At 34.5% G+C, this 27,894-nt stretch overlaps 1 protein-coding gene across 1 annotated transcript in view; it reads left to right on the forward strand.

Annotated features, from left to right (window-relative positions):
* LOC121385985 (spatacsin-like) overlaps positions 1-20,102 on the forward strand; it is a 71,790-nt gene extending 51,688 nt beyond the window's left edge. Inside the window, exons 33-43 of the mRNA XM_041516783.1 lie at positions 657-805; positions 2,191-2,331; positions 2,896-2,965; positions 3,876-4,022; positions 5,037-5,179; positions 5,676-5,783; positions 6,698-6,866; positions 7,881-7,957; positions 14,835-14,984; positions 16,009-16,160; positions 17,752-20,102. Coding sequence (XP_041372717.1) covers positions 657-805; positions 2,191-2,331; positions 2,896-2,965; positions 3,876-4,022; positions 5,037-5,179; positions 5,676-5,783; positions 6,698-6,866; positions 7,881-7,957; positions 14,835-14,984; positions 16,009-16,160; positions 17,752-17,935 — 1,490 coding nt within the window. The 3' untranslated portion in view covers positions 17,936-20,102. The remainder of the gene's footprint in view (positions 1-656; positions 806-2,190; positions 2,332-2,895; positions 2,966-3,875; positions 4,023-5,036; positions 5,180-5,675; positions 5,784-6,697; positions 6,867-7,880; positions 7,958-14,834; positions 14,985-16,008; positions 16,161-17,751) is intronic.
* The last annotated feature ends 7,792 nt before the right edge of the window (positions 20,103-27,894 follow it).

Below are 27,894 nucleotides of genomic sequence, written 5' to 3' on the forward strand. Positions count from 1 at the left end.
GCAAGTCATTTATCTTTTTGAATCCTCATTTAATTTTGTAATAAACCAACGTAAAAGTAATGTTTTTTTACTAGCTTGTTGAACCCTCTAAATCTTTTAATTTAGAATACATGTATGATTGTGTAGATCTGTGAGAAAACTTGTTTTAGGTCAGTCAATTGGTATAAAGGTGCCAGAGAGCCATGCTAGAAAAAACATCCACAGTAGCACACATCCCAAGATTGTAATGTGCCCTTTTTACTGGTATATTGATTTCATGGTTTAGTAGGTAGATGGCCATGGCTACATGTTGATTATGTCATTCTGAAAGCATTGTAGTATGTGACGTCATGTAATATGTACTACTGGATGCTTTCCTTCTTGTGATGTAATATATATCAGCCGAGAGGAGTGACATCATGGTACAAAAGTAACATGTAGTTAATTTTATAATAATTATACTCAAATATAAGATTGATTGAACTAGAAAATATTTGTAGCACTCGTCCTTTTGTCTCCAGAAAATCAATCCTTGAAGCTCGCTAATGTATGCTTGAGTATGACCTAACCCACAGTTCTAGATATCAGTCGGTAGGTATGTTTTTCATATATCATTCCAACTTTCCAAGTCATTTTGTGTGTACCCACCTATAAACGTTTTTCTTTTTTTTAAACAGGTTTGAGTTTAGCTAGTACAGCCCCTGTCTGGGATTTTCTCTCGGTGGAAAAGGAGGAAGTTATCATCACCATGGAGATGTTGCTAGGCCACTGTGTGTTTGGACGACACTGCTGTCTTAGGATTGTCACTGCCTACAAAGTAGCTTGTGTAAGTTTATTTACCACTGGTCTTGGTGGTGTAGTGCTAAGTCATTGGACTTAAGGCTAGTAGGTACCGGGTTCGCATCCCAGTACCGGCTACTACCCAGAGTGAATTTTAATGACTCACTGGGGAGATATAAGATCACTATACTGACCTCTCTCTCATCTAACCAAATAGCTGTGGTGTGTGTCCTTAATTGGATATAGGCAAGAAATTTAGTTAAAATAAAAAAGATCTATTTGGAATATTCATTGTGCAAATTGTCCATACAGACTGGTCAGTCATAAGTAGTACAAAAAGTTGACTAGTGTGACACAGGAATCAGGTTTGAGATACTGCTACTCAATTTCAAAATATTTCTGTTTTAAGACAAATTCTGAAACAGACATACGAGGAATAATGAATTTAAAAGCCTAAAGTTCATGGATATATGCTGTAAAATAATCACAATAAAAGTGTTTCTGTTTTACAACAGATTCTGAATCAGACATATGAGTAAGTGGTGACAAACAATGAAAGAAAGAAAGAAATATTTTATTTAATGACGCACTCACATTTTATTTATGGTTATATGGCATCAGACATATGGTTAAGGACCACACAAATATTGAAAGAGGAAACCCGTTGTCTTCACTTCATGGGCTACTCTTTTCGATTAGCAGGTAGGGATCTTTTATATGCACCAACCCACAGACAGGATAGCACATACCGCAGCCTTTGTTATACCAGTTGTGGAGCACTGACTGGAACGAGAAATATCCCAATGGGACCACCGACGGGGATCGATCCTAGACCGACCACGCATCAAGCGAACACTTTACCACTGGGCTACGTCCCGCCCTGACAAATAATAAATTCACGGACCTAACTTCATGCATACCTTTTGTAAAATAGTCACTGTAAGTCTTTCTCTGGCTGACAGATTCTCATTTGGATGTGAGAAAGAGGTGATAGATGATTTGTTTGCCAGGCCTGAAGTTCATGTATACATTCTGTAAAGTTATCGCTATAATATCACTATAAACATTTTTCTGTGTTATGACAGATTCTGAATCGGATGTGAGAAAGAGGTGATGAATAATGAATTGCCAGGCCTGAAGTATTTGTATACATTCTGTAAAACGATCACTATAAACATTTTTCTGTGTTATGACAGATTCTGAATCGGATGTGAGAAAGAGGTGATGAATAATGAATTGCCAGGCCTGAAGTATTTGTATACATTCTGTAAAACTATCACTATAAATGTTTGTCTATTTTACGACAGATTCTGAATCGGATGTGAGAAAGAGGTGATAACTAATAAATTGACAGGCCTGAAGTATTTGTATACATTATGTAAAATAATCACTATATAATATCACTATACACGTTTTTCTGTTTCACGACAGATTCTGAATCGGACGTACGAGGAAGTTGTCGCGAGTAATGAATTCACGGTTCTTGGTGATCTACTCAAGGTGACATCGTTCCAGCAGAGATTCAGTCTGGCTCGGGATTATCTCAGCACAAGTTCTTTATCGGACGATCAGGTTTGTCCGTGGAGAATACTACATCTTACAAGAGTGGCTGTCATATACCATTTATCTTACAATGAATGAGTGAAAGCCTGAAGTGTAATAAGATCTGTCACTTCTGGTAGAAATAGCCTATGTGGCTGCAGTGGATTTAAGTTTTCTCTCGACCGAATAGCCATAGTTTATAAATGTACTGAGGTGTCATGAAACAAACAGACCTGTCCTTTCATAATCATAATAAAAACAGGGATGCAGGTGTCTTCAAACATAACAATTTGTTACGTACCGCAATTTTGAAAGGTTTTTGTCATTTGCAAATGCTCATCTCTTAAAATTGTGGGCCTGCTTTAACTTTTGCAACAGATAAACACAATTATTATTATTAAAAACAAAAAATGATTGCTTCAACCTACAGCAATATTTTTAGTGGCAAAAAACTGCCATTAATAAAGCCATAATGATTGCAATTCTGTGGCAGTTCAATTGCTATCCGTGCTGCCATTAAGTTTTATCTCAGGGGATGTGGTTGTGTTGACACCTCTAGTTCTGCTGCTTACTGTGCTTGCTTTGCATTGACAGGTATCTGCTTTCCTGGCTGAGAAGGTAATTACAGATCTGAAGGTGTGCATGGGTGGACATAACGAACAAGGTGAGTTCAGGGGGCCAATTCATTAAACTCTCGCAACTTTGCGATCTTGCAGTGCAATGCTAAAAGACTTGCAAAGAGGATGCTTTGTTGTCTAGCAGAGCCTAAGAAACCTTTGTGAATTAGGCCCCAGATGTCACTAATTTAAAAAAAAATTAAAACCCAATCTGTGTTGTAAATACATATATAGGAATATATCATCCATTAAAGGCTTTTGTAGGTGATGTTGCTGGCACTATAATTTGCGATATCTCCTACGATATTCTCCTAGAAGATATTGCCGCTTCTGTTACATCACTGTGTATGTTTCAGTGCTAAACCTATCATTAGTGATGTCATGCCACTGTCGTTCTGCTAGTTAACGAATCTACCGCTGCCAAATATAGTGACATTCAACCCATATTACTGACATTGTTTACAATTGTCGCAAATGAAAAGAATGATAATGGATAATAAAAAGAATACTCCCTTGTGTCTTGTGATATTATAATTTATCAGCACTCGTTGATAAACGTATAAAAATCCTCGGCAAGCCTTGGATTTCATACTTTTATCAACTCATGCTGATAAATTATAATATCACAAGACACTCAGGGAGTATTCTCTATATATTTAAATGACTCAAAAGTGGCCATTTAGGTCACTGGAAAGTTACCACATGACAGCAAAGTCAAGAAAGATACGGGTACTTTGATCTCGACTACCAGATTAATTAAAAACAACACAACATACATTTTAATCTACTTTTTTTTCCCATTCATTACACAATTATATATATTTTCAAAAGGATGGCAACTTGCATATAACAAAATGGACCAAGATTATACTAAGAATTATCTCAGTGATCTGTACAAATAGTGTTGTAGGGTTGTTGTTGTTATTTTTTAAAGTTAAAAGTTACTTGATGTTTCAGAGTCCCCACGAAGTAGAAACCAGGATCTAATGTTCAACCCAAGAGACCAGTTCATCAAGCTGTGTCAGGATCCGTCCAAACTTGGCAACCACCTGCTTGATGCCGTGGCAACAATGCCAGCCAATCAGACTGAATCTTCATACACAGGTACACCTGTATTGTATTTTAGGGACGGTCCATAAATATCGATATGCTTCACAATCCGAACAATGTTCGGAAGGGGGGGAGGGGGTAAAAGCCATGTTCGGAATGCTTTTCAGGTAAAACATCGGTCCATCGAAGGTCAATGTTTCTTACAATTCGAAACAAGGGGGAGGGGGTAAACGCCATGTTCTGATTGCTTTTCAGGCCATAACATCGGTATTTTGGGGGCTAGTTTTTGCCAGTAAATATGTAAAGCAAACACGTATAATCTGTTAATAAAAGTCATCTTGTAGTACACATTATATCAATGTTTTTATGTTAGGATTAGGGGAGGGGCGGGGGGAGGGGGTCAAACCCAATCCTAACATTGTTAGGATTATGAAAACCATTGACATTTATGGACCGTCCCTTACCATAATATGTGTCATAAAGACTTCCTTGACTTATACATAAATTATGTGCAAAATCAATAAAATTAGCATTCTTACACTTTTACAGTTTGCAAGTGTTTTCTCTTTTGATTTCATTTTCATTAGGATTACTCATTTCTTAATTAGTTACCATCGACATTTCCCACAAATCTAAAAAATTCTCAGAAATGTTTCACCTAAAATGAATAATAAATTTTAATATTATTTTAATCCAAATTGTGAAGTACACATAAAGTAACCTAGCATAACTTGTGTTAAGTACCCAGGCAGGATCTCTTAAGGTAAAGATAAGCTAAATTGAAAAACAAAGACAAAAGGGTAAAAGAACCATCTCCTGAAAAGGGCCCCCTAATAGTAGTTTGGCATTCATGAAATGAAAATTGTAATATAAACCATTAAAAAGTGGCAGTTGTATTTTTGGGGGTTGGTTGGAGACTGGTCTCCCTTGCCCCCTCTTAGACCATATGTTAGACTCCAAATATCTGTAGTTTAAATATGCTGAGGTGTCATTACACAAATACATTATATGTATTCCTATTCTTTCCATCAATGTTACTAACTGGTATAATGTTTTATTTTTTCTTAGAACTTTCGATTCAAACAGAGCTACTCATACTGGCTCATGAATGCTTCACTGTGGCTTGCAGTATGGAAGGGATCTCTAATGTGCTGCGAGCAGCAAGAATTTCCACAGACGTCCTTGTAGCATCGCAAGAATTTTCACTCATGGTGAAACTCGTTATAAAAATCTAATTTTTTCTGAATATTTTGAATTTAAAATAATTGAAAATCTCAAATTGTCATCTTCAAATTTAAGTAATTGACAATTATTAATTTAAAGTAACTGACATTCTTGAATTTAAAGTAAGTGAAAAGCATACATTTAAAGTAATTGAAAGTCTTGAATTTAAAACAAGTGACAATCTTTACTTTAAATTACTTTAAAATCTTGAAGTTTAAATATTAGAATCTTGAATTTAAAGTAATCGACAATCATGAAATTTAAAGTTATTAAAAATCCTAAATTTTAAACAGTTAAAAATCTTGAATTTTAAGTAATTGAAAATCTTGAATTTTTAGTAATTGAAAATCTTGAATTTTTAGTAATTGAAAATCTTGAATTTTTAGTAATTGAAAATCTTGAATTAAAGTAATTGATAATCTTAAATTCGTGAATTTTAAAGAATTAAAACTCTTATGTTGTCTCTGCCTATATGTTTTTCAGATTCGTCTGCTAACAGGAGTGGGACGCTTCAGTGAAATGACGTACATATTTGATGCTCTAATCCATTATGAGCAGTTTGAACTGTTGCTGCGAAAAGGGATGGAAAGAGTGAGTAATGTAACCTTAAGTTACACAATTTCCCTTAGAAATAAATAATAAAAATATATTGGTGGTGACTATTGTCCAGTGATGTTTACACTGTGGAAATTGTTAGTTGTGTAGTGTGTTGAGGAAGCCAAGTTTAGGCTGCATTCTATTTTCCATCATTTGGCCTACACAACATAAACTGCTTACTAGAAGATTTTAAAATACTAGGCTCATTTGTTCAAAGTAGGCCTATAGTTCAGTTAACCCTGGGTTAGTCTAAAACAAAATTCTTTTTATTATTTTTGCACCAGTACAAAATAAATTTTAGATTTGATTATGTATAAATACTTTTGTTTGTTCTAAGTCAAGTTTCCACATTGTGTTTTCAATTATTATTTGTATTGATTCAGTCCTTGGTTTGAAAATTTCTGTTAGCCACTGGTTAAGCTAATTAACATTTGAACAACTGGCCCCTGATGTCCATGTAACCATGTGGGTTTTATTGTTTTAATGATTTTAGTATGCACCAAACACATGCACCTAAACCTTTGGCTAGGAACTGTAGGGACATTCATTTATTAAGTAGATTTGATTGTCTGGCCTGTACAAGATTCCAACAGAAAATTAAAGATTGCAGTACTGGACTATCTGAAGTGATTAGGTTTCATTGGCTAGCATGTACAAAATTCTAACTATACTATGATCTTCGTTTCAGAAAGACAAATTTTTTGGGTGTTTTTTTCAAATTCTTTATTATCCCCAGAACATATATCATGTCAGAGTTGGGGAGCCCTGAATCATCACCTTACAATATTCTTCCTTTATAAGTTCAGGAAGACAAATTAAAGATTGCAGTACTGTACTATCTGAAGTGATTCGGTTTCACTGTATGGCCTGTACAAGATTCTAAATAAATACTATAATCTTCTTTTCAGGAAGACAAATTAAAGATTGCAATACTGGACTATCTGAAGCGATTCCACCCCAAGGACAATGAAAACTACACAATGGTTGCTCTCAACTTCACGATGTACAGAGAAATTGCTCAGATGTTGGAGGAAAATGGCCGGCGCATTGTTGAACTTGTGAAGGACAAGCCACTTGGTGTGTAAACTTGTCAAAGCTTTAACCAAAATATTTAAAGTGAAAACACTAAACCGGAATAACCACGGGACCAACTAAAAAGTCTGGTATCTGGTTCTGTTCTGTTCTGTACTGATATTTGAAAAGGGATCATAAAAAATATCCGGTTTTGAGGGAATTCCGGTTTTACTGAGGGTGCAGTTTTGAGGGGTTTCACTGTAATATGAATACTTAAAAATTAATAACTTAAGACATACTTTGTAAAATTGCCAAACCTTTTACTAGTTCAAGAATACCCCAAAACTGATAGTTTTTATAGTCTGATATAAAAAAAAAAGAAGTTTATTTTGTTTAACAACACCACTAGAACACATTGATTAATTAATTGGCTATTGGATGTCAAACATTTGGTAATTCTGATTCGTAGTCATCAGAGGAAACCAGCTACATTTTTTCTGATGCAGCAAGGGATCTTTTATATGCACTTTCCCACAGACAGAAAAGAACATATCACAGCCTTTGACCAGTTGTGGTGTACTAGTTGGAACAAGAAAAAAAACAATCAGCTGAATGGATCCACTGAGATGGTTCGATCCTGTGACGCAAGCACCTCGAGCGAGCACTCAACTGACTGAGCTAAATCTTGCCCCTATATAGTCCGATATGTTTCTTTGTCTTCAGTTATTTCTCATAATGTAATTATGTGTTCATTTAATTTATTTATGAGCTGTATTTGGATTTTTTTACCATTTAATGATTAACCAAAATGAATTATTCCTGTTTGAGGGTGTGGAACATTCCCACAGCAGCATACATTTATTTAAAATTTTAAGTTTACGATACGAACAATGAATAAAGTTTTATTATATAAAAATCTTATTTTCAATTTTAATGTACAGAATATATTTTACGAAATTATGTCAACATAATTATGATTGTGTTTTCATATAGAATATATTTTATTACATGTTAAAGTATTATATTTGGGGAAGAGTATAATTTAAACTAATCAGTGTGTTTTTTGTTATTTTTCAGAAAGTACGAAGGAAATGCAAGATGTCCTCAAGAAAAGTGCCGTGTATTATTCTGATGCTGCTGACGGCTATGTAAAAGTGAGAATGGCACCAGTTTAAAAAAAAAAAAAATATTGAATTTTTAAATTATCTCAGTACAAGATATATTGCTGAAGATTTACACTTGGTACATGTATATAGTTTTAATGGAAAACATGGCGTCTACATGAGCTACTCCTGAAAACAAGTGATTTAAAAAAATATTTACTTTATTCACAGATGGGACATCTCATACCAGGGCTTTTAATATATATAATATACATAGTATGTAATGTAATAATTACAGAGTGAAGACTATATGTTGGGAGCTAAAAAATTTTTTACCTTGAGCCAGTAGAGTACATTTTGGAAAATGGAGGACTACTTTTTCAAACACAAATACATCATCTCTTTGGAATATAGGATGAAATGTTACGAAGTGTAATATGTCCAATGTGTTGAATGTAGGATGAAATGTTACGAAGTGTAATATGTCCAATGTGTGGAATATAGGATGAAATTTTACAGAGTGTAATATGTCCAATGTGTGGAATATAGGATGAAATTTTACAGAGTGTAATATGTCCAATGTGTTGAATATAGGATGAAATTTTACAGTGTAATATGTCCAATGTGTTGAATATAGGATGAAATTTTACAGTGTAATATGTCCAATGTGTGGAATATAGGATGAAATTTTACAGAGTGTAATATGTCCAATGTGTGGAATATAGGATGAAATTTTACAGAGTGTAATATGTCCAATGTGTGGAATATAGGATGAAATTTTACAGAGTGTAATATGTCCAATGTGTGGAATATAGGATGAAATTTTACAGAGTGTAATATGTCCAATGTGTTGAATATAGGATGAAATTTTACAGTGTAATATGTCCAATGTGTTGAATATAGGATGAAATTTTACAGTGTAATATGTCCAATGTGTTGAATATAGGATGAAATTTTACAGTGTAATATGTCCAATGTGTTGAATATAGGATGAAATTTTACAGAGTGTAATATGTCCAATGTGTTGAATATAGGATGAAATGTTACGAAGTGTAATATGTCCAATGTGTTGAATATAGGATGAAATTTTACAGAGTGTAATATGTCCAATGTGTGGAATATAGGATGAAATTTTACAGAGTGTAATATGTCCAATGTGTGGAATATAGGATGAAATTTTACAGAGTGTAATATGTCCAATGTGTGGAATATAGGATGAAATTTTACAGAGTGTAATATGTCCAATGTGTGGAATATAGGATGAAATTTTACAGAGTGTAATATGTCCAATGTGTGGAATATAGGATGAAATTTTACAGTGTAATATGTCCAATGTGTTGAATATAGGATGAAATTTTACAGTGTAATATGTCCAATGTGTGGAATATAGGATGAAATTTTACAGAGTGTAATATGTCCAATGTGTGGAATATAGGATGAAATTTTACAGAGTGTAATATGTCCAATGTGTGGAATATAGGATGAAATTTTACAGAGTGTAATATGTCCAATGTGTGGAATATAGGATGAAATTTTACAGAGTGTAATATGTCCAATGTGTGGAATATAGGATGAAATTTTACAGAGTGTAATATGTCCAATGTGTTGAATATAGGATGAAATTTTACAGTGTAATATGTCCAATGTGTTGAATATAGGATGAAATTTTACAGAGTGTAATATGTCCAATGTGTTGAATATAGGATGAAATGTTACGAAGTGTATACTACAGTAGGTAATATGTCCAATGTGTTGAATATAGGATGAAATTTTACAGAGTGTAATATGTCCAATGTGTGGAATATAGGATGAAATTTTACAGAGTGTAATATGTCCAATGTGTGGAATATAGGATGAAATTTTACAGAGTGTAATATGTCCAATGTGTGGAATATAGGATGAAATTTTACAGAGTGTAATATGTCCAATGTGTGGAATATAGGATGAAATTTTACAGAGTGTAATATGTCCAATGTGTGGAATATAGGATGAAATTTTACAGTGTAATATGTCCAATGTGTGGAATATAGGATGAAATTTTACAGTGTAATATGTCCAATGTGTGGAATATAGGATGAAATTTTACAGAGTGTAATATGTCCAATGTGTGGAATATAGGATGAAATTTTACAGAGTGTAATATGTCCAATGTGTGGAATATAGGATGAAATTTTACAGAGTGTAATATGTCCAATGTGTTGAATATAGGATGAAATTTTACAGAGTGTAATATGTCCAATGTGTTGAATATAGGATGAAATTTTACAGAGTGTAATATGTCCAATGTGTTGAATATAGGATGAAATTTTACAGAGTGTAATATGTCCAATGTGTTGAATATAGGATGAAATTTTACAGTGTAATATGTCCAATGTGTGGAATATAGGATGAAATTTTACAGTGTAATATGTCCAATGTGTGGAATATAGGATGAAATTTTACAGAGTGTAATATGTCCAATGTGTGGAATATAGGATGAAATTTTACAGAGTGTAATATGTCCAATGTGTGGAATATAGGATGAAATTTTACAGAGTGTAATATGTCCAATGTGTTGAATATAGGATGAAATTTTACAGTGTAATATGTCCAATGTGTGGAATATAGGATGAAATTTTACAGAGTGTAATATGTCCAATGTGTGGAATATAGGATGAAATTTTACAGAGTGTAATATGTCCAATGTGTGGAATATAGGATGAAATTTTACAGAGTGTAATATGTCCAATGTGTGGAATATAGGATGAAATTTTACAGAGTGTAATATGTCCAATGTGTTGAATATAGGATGAAATTTTACAGTGTAATATGTCCAATGTGTTGAATATAGGATGAAATTTTACAGTGTAATATGTCCAATGTGTTGAATATAGGATGAAATTTTACAGTGTAATATGTCCAATGTGTTGAATATAGGATGAAATTTTACAGAGTGTAATATGTCCAATGTGTGGAATATAGGATGAAATTTTACAGAGTGTAATATGTCCAATGTGTTGAATATAGGATGAAATGTTACGAAGTGTAATATGTCCAATGTGTTGAATATAGGATGAAATTTTACAGAGTGTAATATGTCCAATGTGTGGAATATAGGATGAAATTTTACAGAGTGTAATATGTCCAATGTGTGGAATATAGGATGAAATTTTACAGAGTGTAATATGTCCAATGTGTGGAATATAGGATGAAATTTTACAGAGTGTAATATGTCCAATGTGTGGAATATAGGATGAAATTTTACAGTGTAATATGTCCAATGTGTTGAATATAGGATGAAATTTTACAGTGTAATATGTCCAATGTGTGGAATATAGGATGAAATTTTACAGAGTGTAATATGTCCAATGTGTGGAATATAGGATGAAATTTTACAGAGTGTAATATGTCCAATGTGTGGAATATAGGATGAAATTTTACAGAGTGTAATATGTCCAATGTGTGGAATATAGGATGAAATTTTACAGAGTGTAATATGTCCAATGTGTTGAATATAGGATGAAATTTTACAGTGTAATATGTCCAATGTGTTGAATATAGGATGAAATTTTACAGAGTGTAATATGTCCAATGTGTTGAATATAGGATGAAATGTTACGAAGTGTAATATGTCCAATGTGTGGAATATAGGATGAAATTTTACAGAGTGTAATATGTCCAATGTGTGGAATATAGGATGAAATTTTACAGAGTGTAATATGTCCAATGTGTGGAATATAGGATGAAATTTTACAGAGTGTAATATGTCCAATGTGTGGAATATAGGATGAAATTTTACAGAGTGTAATATGTCCAATGTGTGGAATATAGGATGAAATTTTACAGTGTAATATGTCCAATGTGTTGAATATAGGATGAAATTTTACAGTGTAATATGTCCAATGTGTGGAATATAGGATGAAATTTTACAGTGTAATATGTCCAATGTGTTGAATATAGGATGAAATTTTACAGAGTGTAATATGTCCAATGTGTGGAATATAGGATGAAATTTTACAGAGTGTAATATGTCCAATGTGTTGAATATAGGATGAAATTTTACAGAGTGTAATATGTCCAATGTGTTGAATATAGGATGAAATGTTACGAAGTGTAATATGTCCAATGTGTGGAATATAGGATGAAATTTTACAGAGTGTAATATGTCCAATGTGTGGAATATAGGATGAAATTTTACAGAGTGTAATATGTCCAATGTGTGGAATATAGGATGAAATTTTACAGAGTGTAATATGTCCAATGTGTGGAATATAGGATGAAATTTTACAGAGTGTAATATGTCCAATGTGTGGAATATAGGATGAAATTTTACAGAGTGTAATATGTCCAATGTGTGGAATATAGGATGAAATTTTACAGTGTAATATGTCCAATGTGTTGAATATAGGATGAAATTTTACAGTGTAATATGTCCAATGTGTTGAATATAGGATGAAATTTTACAGAGTGTAATATGTCCAATGTGTGGAATATAGGATGAAATTTTACAGAGTGTAATATGTCCAATGTGTGGAATATAGGATGTAATTTTACAGAGTGTAATATGTCCAATGTGTTGAATATAGGATGAAATGTTACAGAGTGTAATATGTCCAATGTGTTGAATATAGGATGAAATGTTACGAAGTGTAATATGTCCAATGTGTTGAATATAGGATGAAATTTTACAGAGTGTAATATGTCCAATGTGTGGAATATAGGATGAAATTTTACAGAGTGTAATATGTCCAATGTGTGGAATATAGGATGAAATTTTACAGAGTGTAATATGTCCAATGTGTGGAATATAGGATGAAATTTTACAGAGTGTAATATGTCCAATGTGTGGAATATAGGATGAAATTTTACAGTGTAATATGTCCAATGTGTGGAATATAGGATGAAATTTTACAGTGTAATATGTCCAATGTGTGGAATATAGGATGAAATTTTACAGAGTGTAATATGTCCAATGTGTGGAATATAGGATGAAATTTTACAGAGTGTAATATGTCCAATGTGTGGAATATAGGATGAAATTTTACAGAGTGTAATATGTCCAATGTGTGGAATATAGGATGAAATTTTACAGAGTGTAATATGTCCAATGTGTGGAATATAGGATGAAATTTTACAGAGTGTAATATGTCCAATGTGTTGAATATAGGATGAAATTTTACAGTGTAATATGTCCAATGTGTTGAATATAGGATGAAATTTTACAGAGTGTAATATGTCCAATGTGTTGAATATAGGATGAAATTTTACAGAGTGTAATATGTCCAATGTGTTGAATATAGGATGAAATGTTACGAAGTGTAATATGTCCAATGTGTTGAATATAGGATGAAATGTTACGAAGTGTAATATGTCCAATGTGTTGAATATAGGATGAAATTTTACAGAGTGTAATATGTCCAATGTGTGGAATATAGGATGAAATTTTACAGAGTGTAATATGTCCAATGTGTGGAATATAGGATGAAATTTTACAGAGTGTAATATGTCCAATGTGTGGAATATAGGATGAAATTTTACAGAGTGTAATATGTCCAATGTGTGGAATATAGGATGAAATTTTACAGAGTGTAATATGTCCAATGTGTGGAATATAGGATGAAATTTTACAGAGTGTAATATGTCCAATGTGTGGAATATAGGATGAAATTTTACAGAGTGTAATATGTCCAATGTGTGGAATATAGGATGAAATTTTACAGAGTGTAATATGTCCAATGTGTGGAATATAGGATGAAATTTTACAGTGTAATATGTCCAATGTGTTGAATATAGGATGAAATTTTACAGTGTAATATGTCCAATGTGTTGAATATAGGATGAAATGTTACAGTGTAATATGTCCAATGTGTTGAATATAGGATGAAATTTTACAGTGTAATATGTCCAATGTGTTGAATATAGGATGAAATTTTACAGTGTAATATGTCCAATGTGTGGAATATAGGATGAAATTTTACAGAGTGTAATATGTCCAATGTGTGGAATATAGGATGAAATTTTACAGAGTGTAATATGTCCAATGTGTTGAATATAGGATGAAATTTTACAGAGTGTAATATGTCCAATGTGTTGAATATAGGATGAAATTTTACAGAGTGTAATATGTCCAATGTGTTGAATATAGGATGAAATGTTACAGTGTAATATGTCCAATGTGTTGAATATAGGATGAAATTTTACAGAGTGTAATATGTCCAATGTGTTGAATATAGGATGAAATTTTACAGAGTGTAATATGTCCAATGTGTTGAATATAGGATGAAATGTTACAGTGTAATATGTCCAATGTGTTGAATATAGGATGAAATTTTACAGAGTGTAATATGTCCAATGTGTTGAATATAGGATGAAATTTTACAGAGTGTAATATGTCCAATGTGTTGAATATAGGATGAAATTTTACAGAGTGTAATATGTCCAATGTGTGGAATGTAGGATGAAATTTTACAGAGTGTAATATGTCCAATGTGTTGAATGTAGGATGAAATTTTACAGAGTGTAATATGTCCAATGTGTGGAATATAGGATGAAATTTTACAGAGTGTAATATGTCCAATGTGTGGAATATAGGATGAAATTTTACAGAGTGTAATATGTCCAATGTGTGGAATATAGGATGAAATTTTACAGAGTGTAATATGTCCAATGTGTTGAATATAGGATGAAATTTTACAGTGTAATATGTCCAATGTGTTGAATATAGGATGAAATGTTACAGAGTGTAATATGTCCAATGTGTTGAATATAGGATGAAAATTTATCAAGTGTTAACGGTCCATTGTGTTGAATAAAGGATGGAATTTTATAAAATGTAAAATGTTTAATGTGTTGAATATAGGATGAAATTGTTTATAAAGTGTGTAACATGCAATGTGTTGAATATAGGATAAAATGTTATAAAGTGTGAAACGTCCAACCTGTGTTTCAGGAAAACTGTTTCCGACAAGCCCAGCAGTGTATCAGACAGGCCAGACTTCTTGCACTACAGCTGCAACATCTGTCGTCAGGAGTTATCCTTATCAATTTGTCACCAGAGGGCGTAACAAGCTTCCTAAACCAACATCCAAAGTTTTCAGAGGTTAGTTCCATAATATCAGATTTAAAAAAAAAAAAAATTAAATTAAATTATTTCTTTTTAAATTTTAAATGTAAAACATTCTGCATTAGTTATTTAAATTCAGCTATGATAATATGAAGATGGGACCAAATGATAGACTGTCTGAAGTTAAACTTATTTTCCTCTAATCCAGAAATTTATCTGAATTAAATTGATTAAATTTTTAGTTCTAAGACCAGAATTTTGAAAAATCCCAGAACTATTATTCATATCCTGATATTTGGTGATGTTCTTTGTTGGTAAAACGATCAAATTTATTATCAAATTAGCTGTCCCAATTAGCTATTGGCCCCTGAAAATGACTGCGACGTGCCGCCATTGTTGTCAAGCAAAAATACTTGTCGAAACCCACATTTTGACCTCAAAATTCCAAGGTATTTTCCATTGAAAAACAAAAAACTATGGATACAGAAACTGAGTTGTCTTCTGTTTCCTGTTATATAATTATTTCTGGTGAGTGTCATGTGCAAACTGGCAGGAAATATGAATTGGGGAATGTACTGTATACATTGTACAGTATGTCGACTGGCGTGATGTCAGGCAAAATATCTCGCCTGCAGTTGTCAGAAGGTTAAGTTAGTAACGTGAATAAGCTTCCACCCTTACATGGTAAATTTTTCTCTATGTAAAGTTTTTACAGAAGCTAAATCTGGTTGCTGGAAAACAAATTAAGTTTTCCTTGGCTGTATGTGATTTAAAACAAAAAATTGATGGTCTCTCTTTTTACTTGATAAATGAATTCATTGTTAAACCAGGAATCCATGTGTACGTAGTGCATAATGCGTAGTGTGTGGTACATAAACAACAGTTTATATTGAAATCAATTGAAGTGCTTTCATATGTACGCAATGCGTGATGCGTGTAGCAATATGCACAATACATTAATTTCTGAACTCCTCAGTGATCTTTCCAATATGCATCAAGCACTACGCATCACACATTACGTACACATGGATTCCTAGCATTATACTTTCTCTTTTGTCAGTGTTTGATAGTGAGTGAAGCCTATGGCAAGAGGGCTAATTGGGTGACGGCCATTTATAACAATGTGATCGTCAATAGCGATTTCCGCTATCTGCAGGATCTCAAGTCCCACATTGGACTGACACCTACGATGATTGCTGAAGCTGTTGATAGGTATTTTTCACTTCAGTCAAGGCTTGAAATTTACAAGTAGCAAGATGCAATTGTCATTCAAAATATAGGGTGGAACGTAGCCCAGTGGTAAAGCAATCGCTTGATGCACGGTCGGTCTAGGATCAATCCCTGTCGGTGGGTGCATTGGGCTATTTCTCGTTATAGCCAGTGTACCATGACTGACATATATCAAAGGCCATGGTATGTGCTATTCTTTCTGTGGGATGGTACATATAAAAGATTCCTTGCTACTAATGGAAAAATTAAGCGGGTTTCCTCTCTAAGACTATATGTCAGAATTACCAAATGTTTGACATGCAATAGCTGATGATTAATAGATCAATGTGTTCAGGTTGAGGTGTACTGAAACAAAAGTTATTTAACGCATTTTAATTATGGTTTACCGTTATATTGTATCGGAATTTCTTGAGACAATGCAAAAGCTATAAAGCGGCCATTTCCTTTCTTCCTGGGGAAACTTGTTGCAATGAAATTGCACTTAATATTATGGACATAATCATTTGTCTCAGCCTACAGACATAGTACAGTAATCACGTTCACATGTGTGAGACCTCAAAAACGTACTTTGTTATTTTTAAGTCCCATGCTTTGTTTGTATTCTTATGACGGAAGATGAAAATAAAACCCAGCAATAAAATGTAGATTGAACTGGTTTAATTTAATTCAAATAATCTACCAAGTGCTTGATATTCCACAATCAAAGAAAACTTTAGTACTATGGAAAGGATTTGTGGTTTAGTTGTAGAATTGATCCCCCTCACACACACCCCCCCCCCCCCCCCCCAACCAGTGCCTCATAATTGATATTTCAACGGCCATGGTATGTACTCTTCTGTTTGAGAAAGTATATGTAAAAGATCCCTTGCTGCTAATAGATAAATATAGCCAGATCCAATTTAAGGATCCACAGGGCCTGTAGCACAAAAAACAGCGGGGCCCCTTTCCCAGAATATATATTTTGAAACCCCCTTGGGGAGAGAGAGAAAAATGACCTGGGGAAAATAAATGTACACATGACTGCGGGGCCTGTAGCACGTGCTACTAGTCCTACTAGGATAAACCGGCTCTGAATATAACTGGTTTACTAATAAGAATATATGTCAGAACTATTAGCTGATGATAAATAAATCTAGTGGTATCGTTAAAACAAACTTTTTAAATTTAAAGTTGAGTATTCCAGGATGATTTCGGGGTCAAGACGTAGCCCAGTGGTAAAGTGCTCGGTTGATGCACGGTCGGTCTGAGAACGATCCTCATCGGTGGGCTCATTGGGCTATTTCTCGTTTCCAGCCAGTGCACCACGACTGGTATGTCAAAGGCTGTGGTATGTACTACCCTGTCTGTGGGATGGTGCATATAAAAGAACCCTTGTTGCTAATCAAAAAGAGTAGCCTATGAAGTAGTGGCAGCGGGTTTCCTCTCTCAATATCTGTGTGGTCCTTAACCATATGTCTGACGCCATATAACCGTATATAAAATGTGTTGAATGCATTGTTAAATAAATAAAACATTTCCAGTATGATTTCAGTGTAAAATCTGTAACAAGTTTTTATATATTCATTATTTTCAGGTACCAGCAGATGGGGAGCCCTTCCTCTCAGTGTATAGCCAACATCAAGAAACTACTTCCCTACTGCAAGGATGTTAAAACACAGTACTCGATTGCCAAAGACCTGGGTCTCACCGATGTCATTTCCACAATGCTGAAAGGAGAGTCAGCCAGTTATCTGCAGGACATTATGTCCAAGTCGTAACTACAAAACCATGGTCAAAGTCCAATATATTTTACATGCTCATATGCCACTAGAGTTTTGAGCATGTCTTTCCCGGGTCCCGTCTCTTGATAGCCAGTGACAAATTTTGTTTTGGTGTTCCTTGCTGAGTCTTTCATTCATTGTATGATTGTACGATTATTCAGGTTATCAGGTTACTACTTGTGAATAAGGTGAAAAAGAGTACTTCACTGTCAGCTAAATTCTCAAGTGAACTGTAGTTTTCTCATAGTTTACTTGTTTTATTTCTATACCAAATCAAGCAATTCATTCCAGACATCCAAGCAGTCATCTGGGTCTGTTGTTAAGACATGTGATGTAGGTCTCCTGGCTCAGGACTTTAGATATCACTAATTTGGGCACAACAGGCTTTTTGTCTGTTCTGAACACATCAAGGTCTTTTTAGTGCAGTAATGACAATAATAGTTGGTAAAGAGTTGTACATATTCAGAAAAGCATATCAAGTTATTTTAATCAAATTACAGCCTAACAATCCATTGATTTTAAGGTGAAATGTTTTAAGATTAGCATGTTTGTACTTAATTTGGGCACACCGGTTATTGCCTCAGCTTTGGTGCAAGCTAAAGCCATGCATACTGAGTCTGTATTTTGTTGTAATCTGTACATGGGTTACCAAACATTATGCTTATTTTGATGACTGCATAATTATAAATCTGTGGACAGGTTTCCTTTATCTGTAATCTGTATATGTATGTATATACTTATAGAATCTATCACCATTGTGAGGTATAGATAAGGCAATTCCAACCTGAGGGACAAAATGTTTTTTGTGAGGGCCAATGTTTACTGAGGTTCTTACAAAAATAGTTTGTCCCAAAGGCTGGAATTGCCTTGCCTATGCATGTGCCTCCACAATGGTGATTGATTCTTTTTCTTGCCCATTTAATTACAGTAACAAAAGATTAATTTTGTAAGCTAGCTACAGTTTGTTTATTGTAGAACAATTCATAAACATTTCACCTACAAACTCTTTTAATCATACGCAGAAACATTTAGTCCACCTTATGCAATGACATAAACATGTAACCACTTGACAATAAATATAAAGTTGAAAATATTAATTTGTTTAAATATTTTTAAAACAATGATACAACATGAAATTTGAAAACTATGAGTTATGATGTCACACGTATGTAGAAATCGTCCAGCACTAAGGTGCTAGACAGATTTATTTAGCACTGGGAATGCTAAGCCAATACATTTGTACAGCCAACTACCGGAGGAGAGGAGAGCAGCCATCTGTTAATTTGCCTTTCAGCTGGAGGGACCAATATATAATGTTTAGAGCAGAGGGTGGGGGCCATTGCCCCGGAGGCTTCCTACAACAGACATGTCTATTTTCTTATCTGTTGTGGACAGAAATTTCCAAGCCTTGCTACAACATTTCATCACAACTGTAAAAGATTCGTTACTTCTAATGGAAAAATGTAGCGGGTTTCCTCCAATTACTATGAGTCAAAATTGCCAAATGTTTGACATCCAATAGCCGATGATTAATAAATCAATAGTGGTGTCATTAAACAAAACACACTTTAAATTTTTGCCTGTGTCTTTGATTCCATTAAATCTAGATAAATAATATTCTAGGTGAGACTACTGGTCTTGTGCTTAAAAAACATTTATGGAACATTTTGTTCAGTATCACATCGCGATTCGCTACACAAGATTGCTACAAGAGATTGCTACACAATTTTAAAACATTAAACAGAAGTTGCTAAACAATTTTCAATTGGCTAGAAATCATGCTAATCAAGATTTCGAAAGCAAAATATTCCCTGAACATTTTAAGAATCCAGATTTAACACTTTAATAGTCTCTCTCACCCATTCACATAACATGGAACTAGACTCTGAAGATTTTTATAAAATCATACATCTGGACTTAAAAATGTAGAAGTTCTAGTATGTAATGTTCATAATTTTGTTCAGTATAATTATAATTAAATTTCAGTTACATTCATTACAGTTTGACATCATCTCATTGGTTCAGCTGTAGCAACATGAATTTGTTAATTTGTTGATGAATGTAAAAATATCATCAGGGAACGTCATATCTGATGATGTCACTTTATATTGGTACTTTGTCTTCCAAAAAAATAATTTAAAATAAAATATGAACTTTTAGTGTTATTATTGTTAAGTATGTTTCAAATTTAATCATAAGTATTGTCTGTTATTTCTTTTATGTCCATCTGGGTATGAAAAAAAAAAATCATCCACAATCTTAGGCTGATGATTTTTTTTCCCCCTGATAAACATAAAAACCCCAAACCCCAGACAATCATTAAATAAATGTTGAAATAATGAATTTGAATATTTGTGTGCATGTACCTATTGTCTTTCACATGTTTAAACAAATAAATGGTGCTTTAATTATCAATGTTGTGCTTTTGCTACTTTATTTTTGCTATAAACATGAAAACTACACTATATTTAACTAATAAGTTTTGGTTGGGTTTTTGTAGTCTCTACCAGTCCAACCGGAGGGGATTATAGGTTTCATCTCTGTTCTTCTGTCTGTCTATCCATCCATCTATATGTCTGTCCATCTGTCTGTCCCACATATAGTTTTCTGGATTTTTTTTCACAAAGCCTTTAGATATTGAGCTAAAATTTTGTGTATATATTTATCATGTACTGTTACAGATCAAGTTTCCCTTTCATGGCAATTTACCAATAGTTCACAAAGTTAAAGTTAAGTAAAGTTTTGTTTTATTTAACGACGCCACTAGAGCACATTGATTTTTTATCTTATCATCGGCTATTGGACGTCAAACATATGGTCATTCTGACACTGTTTTTAGAGGAAACCCGCTGTCGCCACATAGGCTACTCTTTTTACGACAGGCAGCAAGGGATCTTTTATTTGCACTTCCCACAGGCAGGATAGCACAAACCATGGCCTTTGTTGAACCAGTTATGGATCACTGGTCGGTGCAAGTGGTTTACACCTACCCACTGAGCCTTGCGGAGCACTCACTCATGGTTTGGAGTCGGTATCTCGATTAAAAATCCCATGCCTCGACTGGGATCCGAACCCAGTACCTACCAGCCTGTAGACCGATGGCCTGCCATGACGCCACCAAGGCCGGTTCACAAAGTTAAAGTCTTTAAACTTGGGAGATATGTAAATTTGTTTTCCTGACTTATTTTTTTGGCAATGCCTTCAGATATTGAGATGATATTTTGTGTATAGCTTTATCAGGTACTGTTACAGATCAAGTTGAACTTTTATGGCGATTTACCCATTTTTGACAGTTATGGGCCTTAAACTTAGGAGATACAAAAAATAAATGGGGGCCCGGTAGGGGACATGTATTATTTAGCAGTACTTTCAGAATGTTTTTTTTTATTTTTATCATCCCACAACGTAGCTCGAGTACTCTGACTGCAAGAGAGCTAGACGCATATTTGGAATGTTATACGCTACCCACAATGTTGGACAAATTTGGTTGCATATGCTACCAATTTTATTTCTTTTGTTGTCCAAAGCATTTTATACGGTAGCCCTCTAGAAACTAAACCAAAGTATACACAGATCAGAAAGGGTTACGCTCGGGAATGAAATAGTTGAGTATGTATATATATATATATATATATAATCACTAACCTTTGCCTTTAATTTCAAAGAGATACATCATTACTTGCTCATCAAGATAAACATCTCCGGCTCATTTGTGTGTGCTCATTTGAAAGTTGTCATTACCACTATTTGACTAGCACCACAGGCAAAATCGCTTGGGTGATTACAAAGTTTGGGCCAATTTTACTACTAACGGTGGAATGGGTGTTTATTCAACGTCAATACCATAACGCAGAGTCGCAATGGATTCTGTGAATTTGGAAAAGTGAAACTGAAAATGACCTTATAACTATGTAAAAAAGAATGTCGTGTTGGACTTAGCACCATGAAACATTGCATACAGCTATGCACTAAACCACAATCCGTATTATTATCAACAGTACAAGCAACTAATACACGCACGCGCACGCATGCACGCACACACAGTGTATTTAAAGGGACAGACCCTAGTTTCAGCCCGTGAAAATGGACACAAAGTTTAGTTAATCTAGAAACCTGTAACACATTTGGATACACTTATTACAGAGATGTGATGTGTAAACAGGGAAATGCCGTCAAAAATAACTAGAACTTGTCTTGATAACCATTTCTTCTCAGACGAACGTGCGTTTTTAGAATTATGAAAAATGCATTTTGGGATATTTCAAAAACCTGGCTGACCAGAACCATTTCAGGTGTACGCAAATTAATATTCTAAATAACAAAATGTAAAAAATTCTAATTTAAATTATCAAAAACGGCTTTAATAGTAAAAAAATATGTCGTAGACTATAGTGTTTAGAAACTAGAGTCTGTCACTTTAAGTGTACATATTTCATTTCCGTTCACTATTACTATTCTCCATCTTAATACGAAAGCCGTTCGAGATCTAGAAGGACGTGTGGTAGACTAGAGTGCGATTTTATCTATAACAGTCCAAACTAAACGCCGCCTATTCTGGCTCTTAAACTGCAGAGTACTCTGTAATATGTCAAATACCGTATTTCCTCTAACAAGAGCCGGGTCTGTAACACTTTGCAACAAAATAAACGCCGGGCCTCTAATAAGTGCCAGGACTATAACACTTTGCAACAAAATAAACGCAAGGCCTCTAATAAGCGCCAGGCTTCCAATAAACGCTGGGCAAGACAGCCGAAAACAACTACTCCCTGGCATAATTTAGGCACTTTACGTGGACGAATAATATTAATTTATTCTTTGTTTTGTTAAAGTTTACTGTTGATAGATGAACATTTTGTGAAAGATTCCAGGTGTCGTTTTTATAAAGACATTTCAGTGTTCTGTTCACTTTCAGACGTTAAAACGTATGCCAGTAAAGAGTTTGTTATTCCAGTGTTCAATGACGGGAATCGGGTATCATAACAAAGAATGGAATGGCCATGTCGAGTCAAACGTTATAAATCAGATACAAATATGCTTGCAGAAATTCGATCAACTGCAAGATAAATTAAAAGAATCTTGCCTGGAAAAAGAAGCTTAGGAGGAGTGGATTTTCCCAGAGAAAATTGACAATAATAGGCGTTAATCTATCTGCCAATAATACGTCAAAAACAATACAATTTTTTAAAGTTTGTAATAGAAGCCGTAGGCCTAATATACATGACGATTATGAATCTGTCATTAGCATATTCTATCTACGCCGTATTGGTGCACAAGACTGATTCCAAAAGATGATGTGATAGTCGTGAGGATATGCAGCCATGACCGACTGTCAGGTGTTTTGCCTACTAAGTAGAGATGATCTTGACCATGATATATGGTTCCAACTCCGCCTGTAGGAGAACTGCCACTTAATAGCACATGACAGTAGTAGTGGTAGTTTATTTACTTTAAGCCGTGTGGCTCATGGGCATACAAGTATATAAAATATTATAAGTCATATATAAATAACCATCAGCATAAACACAAACAAGTGCATGTGTATTTGGAGGATGGACAGTTATACATGTTGCGATCTTAAATGTAATGCATATTTTAAGTCTTTTCCAAGGTCACAAAGTTGTTTTCTATTCTGAACTGACAGTAACGGTATTAATTTAAAAACAGATTGTCTTAACCAGTAGTGTTTTTTACATACAATATGCAAATATGCAAATACAATGGACATATTAAAATAAAATGAAATTCATCTTCAATGTTATCCCGGTTACACATACAACATTTTCTCTGTGATCGTTCTATTCCACAATACCTTCCTTGTTCAGTGAGTAATTGGTGCGATGAAACACGAAATTTTGTGATAAGAGATGAATAACAAATAGATAATGATATCCTCAGATAATATTGTAAACAAAATGTATCTGTTAAATCCCTTAAAATATTACATTTTTGTGAATTGTTCAACAATTTGTCTATTTCTTGAATACAGTGATCTGACAGGCACATTTTAACTCTTTTTATAAATATTACATGATTGTCAACTTGCTGGTTAAACCATACAACTCCAAATCCTAAAGAAAATAATAAATGTTTTACATAGTGTAGTCAGTTAAAAGATTCCTGACTTTCTAACATATCATCATATATTGATTTCAAGGTACAATTATTTGTTTCTAAAAGCTTCAACCAATATTTAACAATTCTTACTTTACGTACTATATGTAGAGACAATTTTCCTAATTCTGTTAACACGGCAGCATTCATTGTACCTTTTTTCACATTCAATATTATTTTACAAAAATCCATATGAACTTTTTCTACTTCATGAGCTGGGTCAAAACCCCATACTTCACCACAATAATTTAACACACTAGATATATGAGTATCAACACATGTAACTGTGTTTCCTTATTAAGTGATAGATTATTACATAGTCTGAGGATATGATCTATGGTTTTTCTGCCTTGTAAAGCAGTTAATTTTTGTGTTTTTGTAAATTTACCATTGCAATTTAACGTTAATCCAAAATAATTAAAACTATCAACCACTTAGATTATATGTATTTCCCTGCACCCACCTGGCATCCTCGTCCTGTGCCGCTAATAAAGCTGGTCTGACCCACGGCACTAACTAACGATCGCCGGTAGTAGGGGTGCATAGTAAGTGGTTACAAGTGCCTCTTAACAATGCCAGAAGTAACTACTGAACACTCCCCGAAGTGGTCAGACTAAGCCCACAGCTAAAAGCTGATGGGGAACAGGTGTGTGGCACATATAGCCACAAGAGACAAGCATCTGTCGCGGTTGGAGGGACTGGGATATGGAGATGGACCGCGAAAGAAGTTGAAAGATAGAAGGAGTTGCCAGATCAGGAAGAAATGAGATGGAAATCAAAGGAGAGAAAAGAAAGGGGGCACTGGGGAAAAAAACCCCACATGGATTATATTGTAATTTTAAGTCCATTTGTCTTTAGTTGGTAAATATTTTCTCAAGACAACTGATCAGTGTTATACCTCTATAACTATTCGGGTTAGTAGCATCTCCTTTTTTATACAATGGAATAATTATACCTTCTGACCAGCTGTGTGGAAAGTTTCCACTTTCAAATATGACATTAAACAAACGACATAAAATAGGAACAAGAACATCTTGAAAAGTTATAAAATATTCATTAAGTAAATTATCTACAGGCACTTAAAACCTTTCTACAGATTCCGTAAACAATGGGACAACTGAAGGAGCACATGAATATGCAGAGAATATTTCAAACCAGGAACTTTACTTCACCAGTTCAAGTTCACAGAATATTGCTCAAGTAATATTGACGGCGAAGTACCTTTAATTTAATGGAAATGACGATTACTGAGGATTACAACTGATAACAGTAGTTTTGATGATAAACATGGCTATATGAATAAACTGTAAACAACAAAGACAAAAAATGAACAGATTCAAAATTGTGTCTCTGTATAATTCTGCAAATTCTTAAATATATTTTGACAAAAGCCGTAGATGCACTCATGAATCACTGTTAGATGTGTGACTGTACATATGAGGATTGCCACTCGTCGATTCTGACCTTCCCTGTAGGTAACTTTATAGGATGATAATATACATCCTGTTTTTCCCACATAGGCCACCTGCCACTCACCAGGACTAAAAATATACATCCAGGTTTTTTTCCTGTATGATGACTGCCACTCATCGGACTAGGACGACAATATATGCAAAATCCTCTTTTTTTTCTGAGGACTGCCACTCCTAGGGACTAAGACGACATACATTCCGGTTTTCCCTATAGGAAGACTACCACTCATCTGGACTGTAGGACGAGATACGTAACATCCTGGTTTTCCCTGTAAGAAGATTGCCACTCCTCGGGACTGCAGTACGATATACGTAACATCCTGTCTTTCCCTGTAGGAAGACTACCACTCTTCGGGACTAGGACAATATACGTAACGTCCTGATTTTCCCTGTAAGAAGACTGCCACTCTTTGAGACTAGAACGATATACATAACATCCCGGTTTTCCCTGTAGGAAGACTGTCACTCCTCCGGACTATAGGACGATAAAGGTAACAACCTGGTTTTCCCTGTGGGAAGACTGTCACTCCGGCGGACTATAGGACAATAAAGGTAACAACCTGGTTTTCCCTGTGGGAAGACTGTCACTCCGGCGGACTGTAGGACGATAAAGGTAACAACATGGTTTTCCCTGTGGGAAGACTGTCACTCCGGCGGACTATAGGACGATAAAGGTAACAACCTGGTTTTCCCTGTAGGAGGACTGTCACTCCTCCGGACTATAGGATGATAAAGGTAACAACCTGGTTTTCCCTGTGGGAAGACTGTCACTCCGGCGGACTATAGGACGATAAAGGTAACAACCTGGTTTTCCCTGTAGGAAGACTGTCACTCTTCCGGACTATAGGACGATAAAGGTAACAACCTGGTTTTCCCTGTGGGAAGACTGTCACTCCGGCGGACTATAGGACGATAAAGGTAACAACCTGGTTTTCCCTGTAGGAAGACTGTCACTCCGGCGGACTATAGGATGATAAAGGTAACAACCTGGTTTTCCCTGTGGGAAGACTGTCACTCCTCCGGACTATAGGACGATAAAGGTAACAACCTGGTTTTCCCTGTGGAAAGACTCACTCCGGCGGACTATAGGACGATAAAGGTAACAACCTGGTTTTCCCTGTGGGAAGACTGTCAATCGTCGGGACTATGATGTTATACGTAACATCCTGGTTTTTCTTGAGGACTGCCACTGCTCGAAATTGCAGGACAACGATTACAATTATAATGTAATTGCCTTATTATTTTTTATTTTTTGTTTAACGACACCACTAGAGCACATTGATTAATTAATCATCAGTTATTGGATGTCAAACATTTGGTAATTTATATATATATATATATATATATATATATATGTGAAGATTTTAGGCGCAAAACGCGATATACCCATATTTTGATTTTCAGTAAAAGTGATTTTTTTTTAATTGGCGTATATCGCGTTTTGATATAATAAAAAAAAAAACGGGATTCACCCAATGCTATTTCATAAGGATCAATCGCGTTTTGCGGCAAATCAGCGGACCTACGATTAGCCCTTACTGATATACAATAATGGCTTTAACTAAAAAAAGAAAGAAAATGGTTTATATCGCGTTTTGCGCCTGAACTCTTCATATATATATATATATATACCACGGCCTTTGATATACTAGTCGTGGTGCACTGGCTGGAACGAAAAATAGCCCAATGGGCCCACCGACGGGGATAGCTCCTAGATCGGCCGCGCATGAAGCGAACGCTGTACCACTGGACTACGTCCCGCCCGTGCCGTATTACCGAGGTAAACATTTGCGACTATTTGTAGAAATACTTTTTTGTACGGTTGATTACATCTTATGCTTTTATAATTTGAATGTTTTATTTTCCCCTGTTCAAACCATATTTTTATTATTTATAGCCTTTTTTCATGCTATGGAATTTACTACAAGTTATTTATTTCTGAGCCGATTGTTTTCTAAATTGCACACAAAAATAGCTTCTTTTTTTTGTTATTTCCAAAACACTTTTACTTTTCTTCTTAGGTCAAACCAAACTGAAAATATTTACAAAAAACCCCCAACCCCCCCCCACCCAAAAAACCCCCCAAACAAACCAACCAAAAAAACTACATTTTGTATGAGGATGGGATGGATTATAATTTACTGAACTGAATGATTTATTCGAATTCAGTAAAGTATGTTTTCAAATATTGTAAACGTACATTGAAGTCACCATACATCAAATTTTGTTCGAAAAAAAAAACTGCCTGCAGCTCATACACTTGTAACGGAATTTAACAAAGAAAAAAAAAGAAGAAAAAAGAATATCTTCATCAATGGTGGGTTTAACCTAACAGTGCTGTAGACAGAAGCAGGCAATGCTGAGAACACCTTT

The sequence above is a fragment of the Gigantopelta aegis genome, chromosome 2, assembly GCF_016097555.1.
Source record: "Gigantopelta aegis isolate Gae_Host chromosome 2, Gae_host_genome, whole genome shotgun sequence".
Classification (NCBI taxonomy): Eukaryota; Metazoa; Mollusca; class Gastropoda; order Neomphalida; family Peltospiridae; genus Gigantopelta; species Gigantopelta aegis.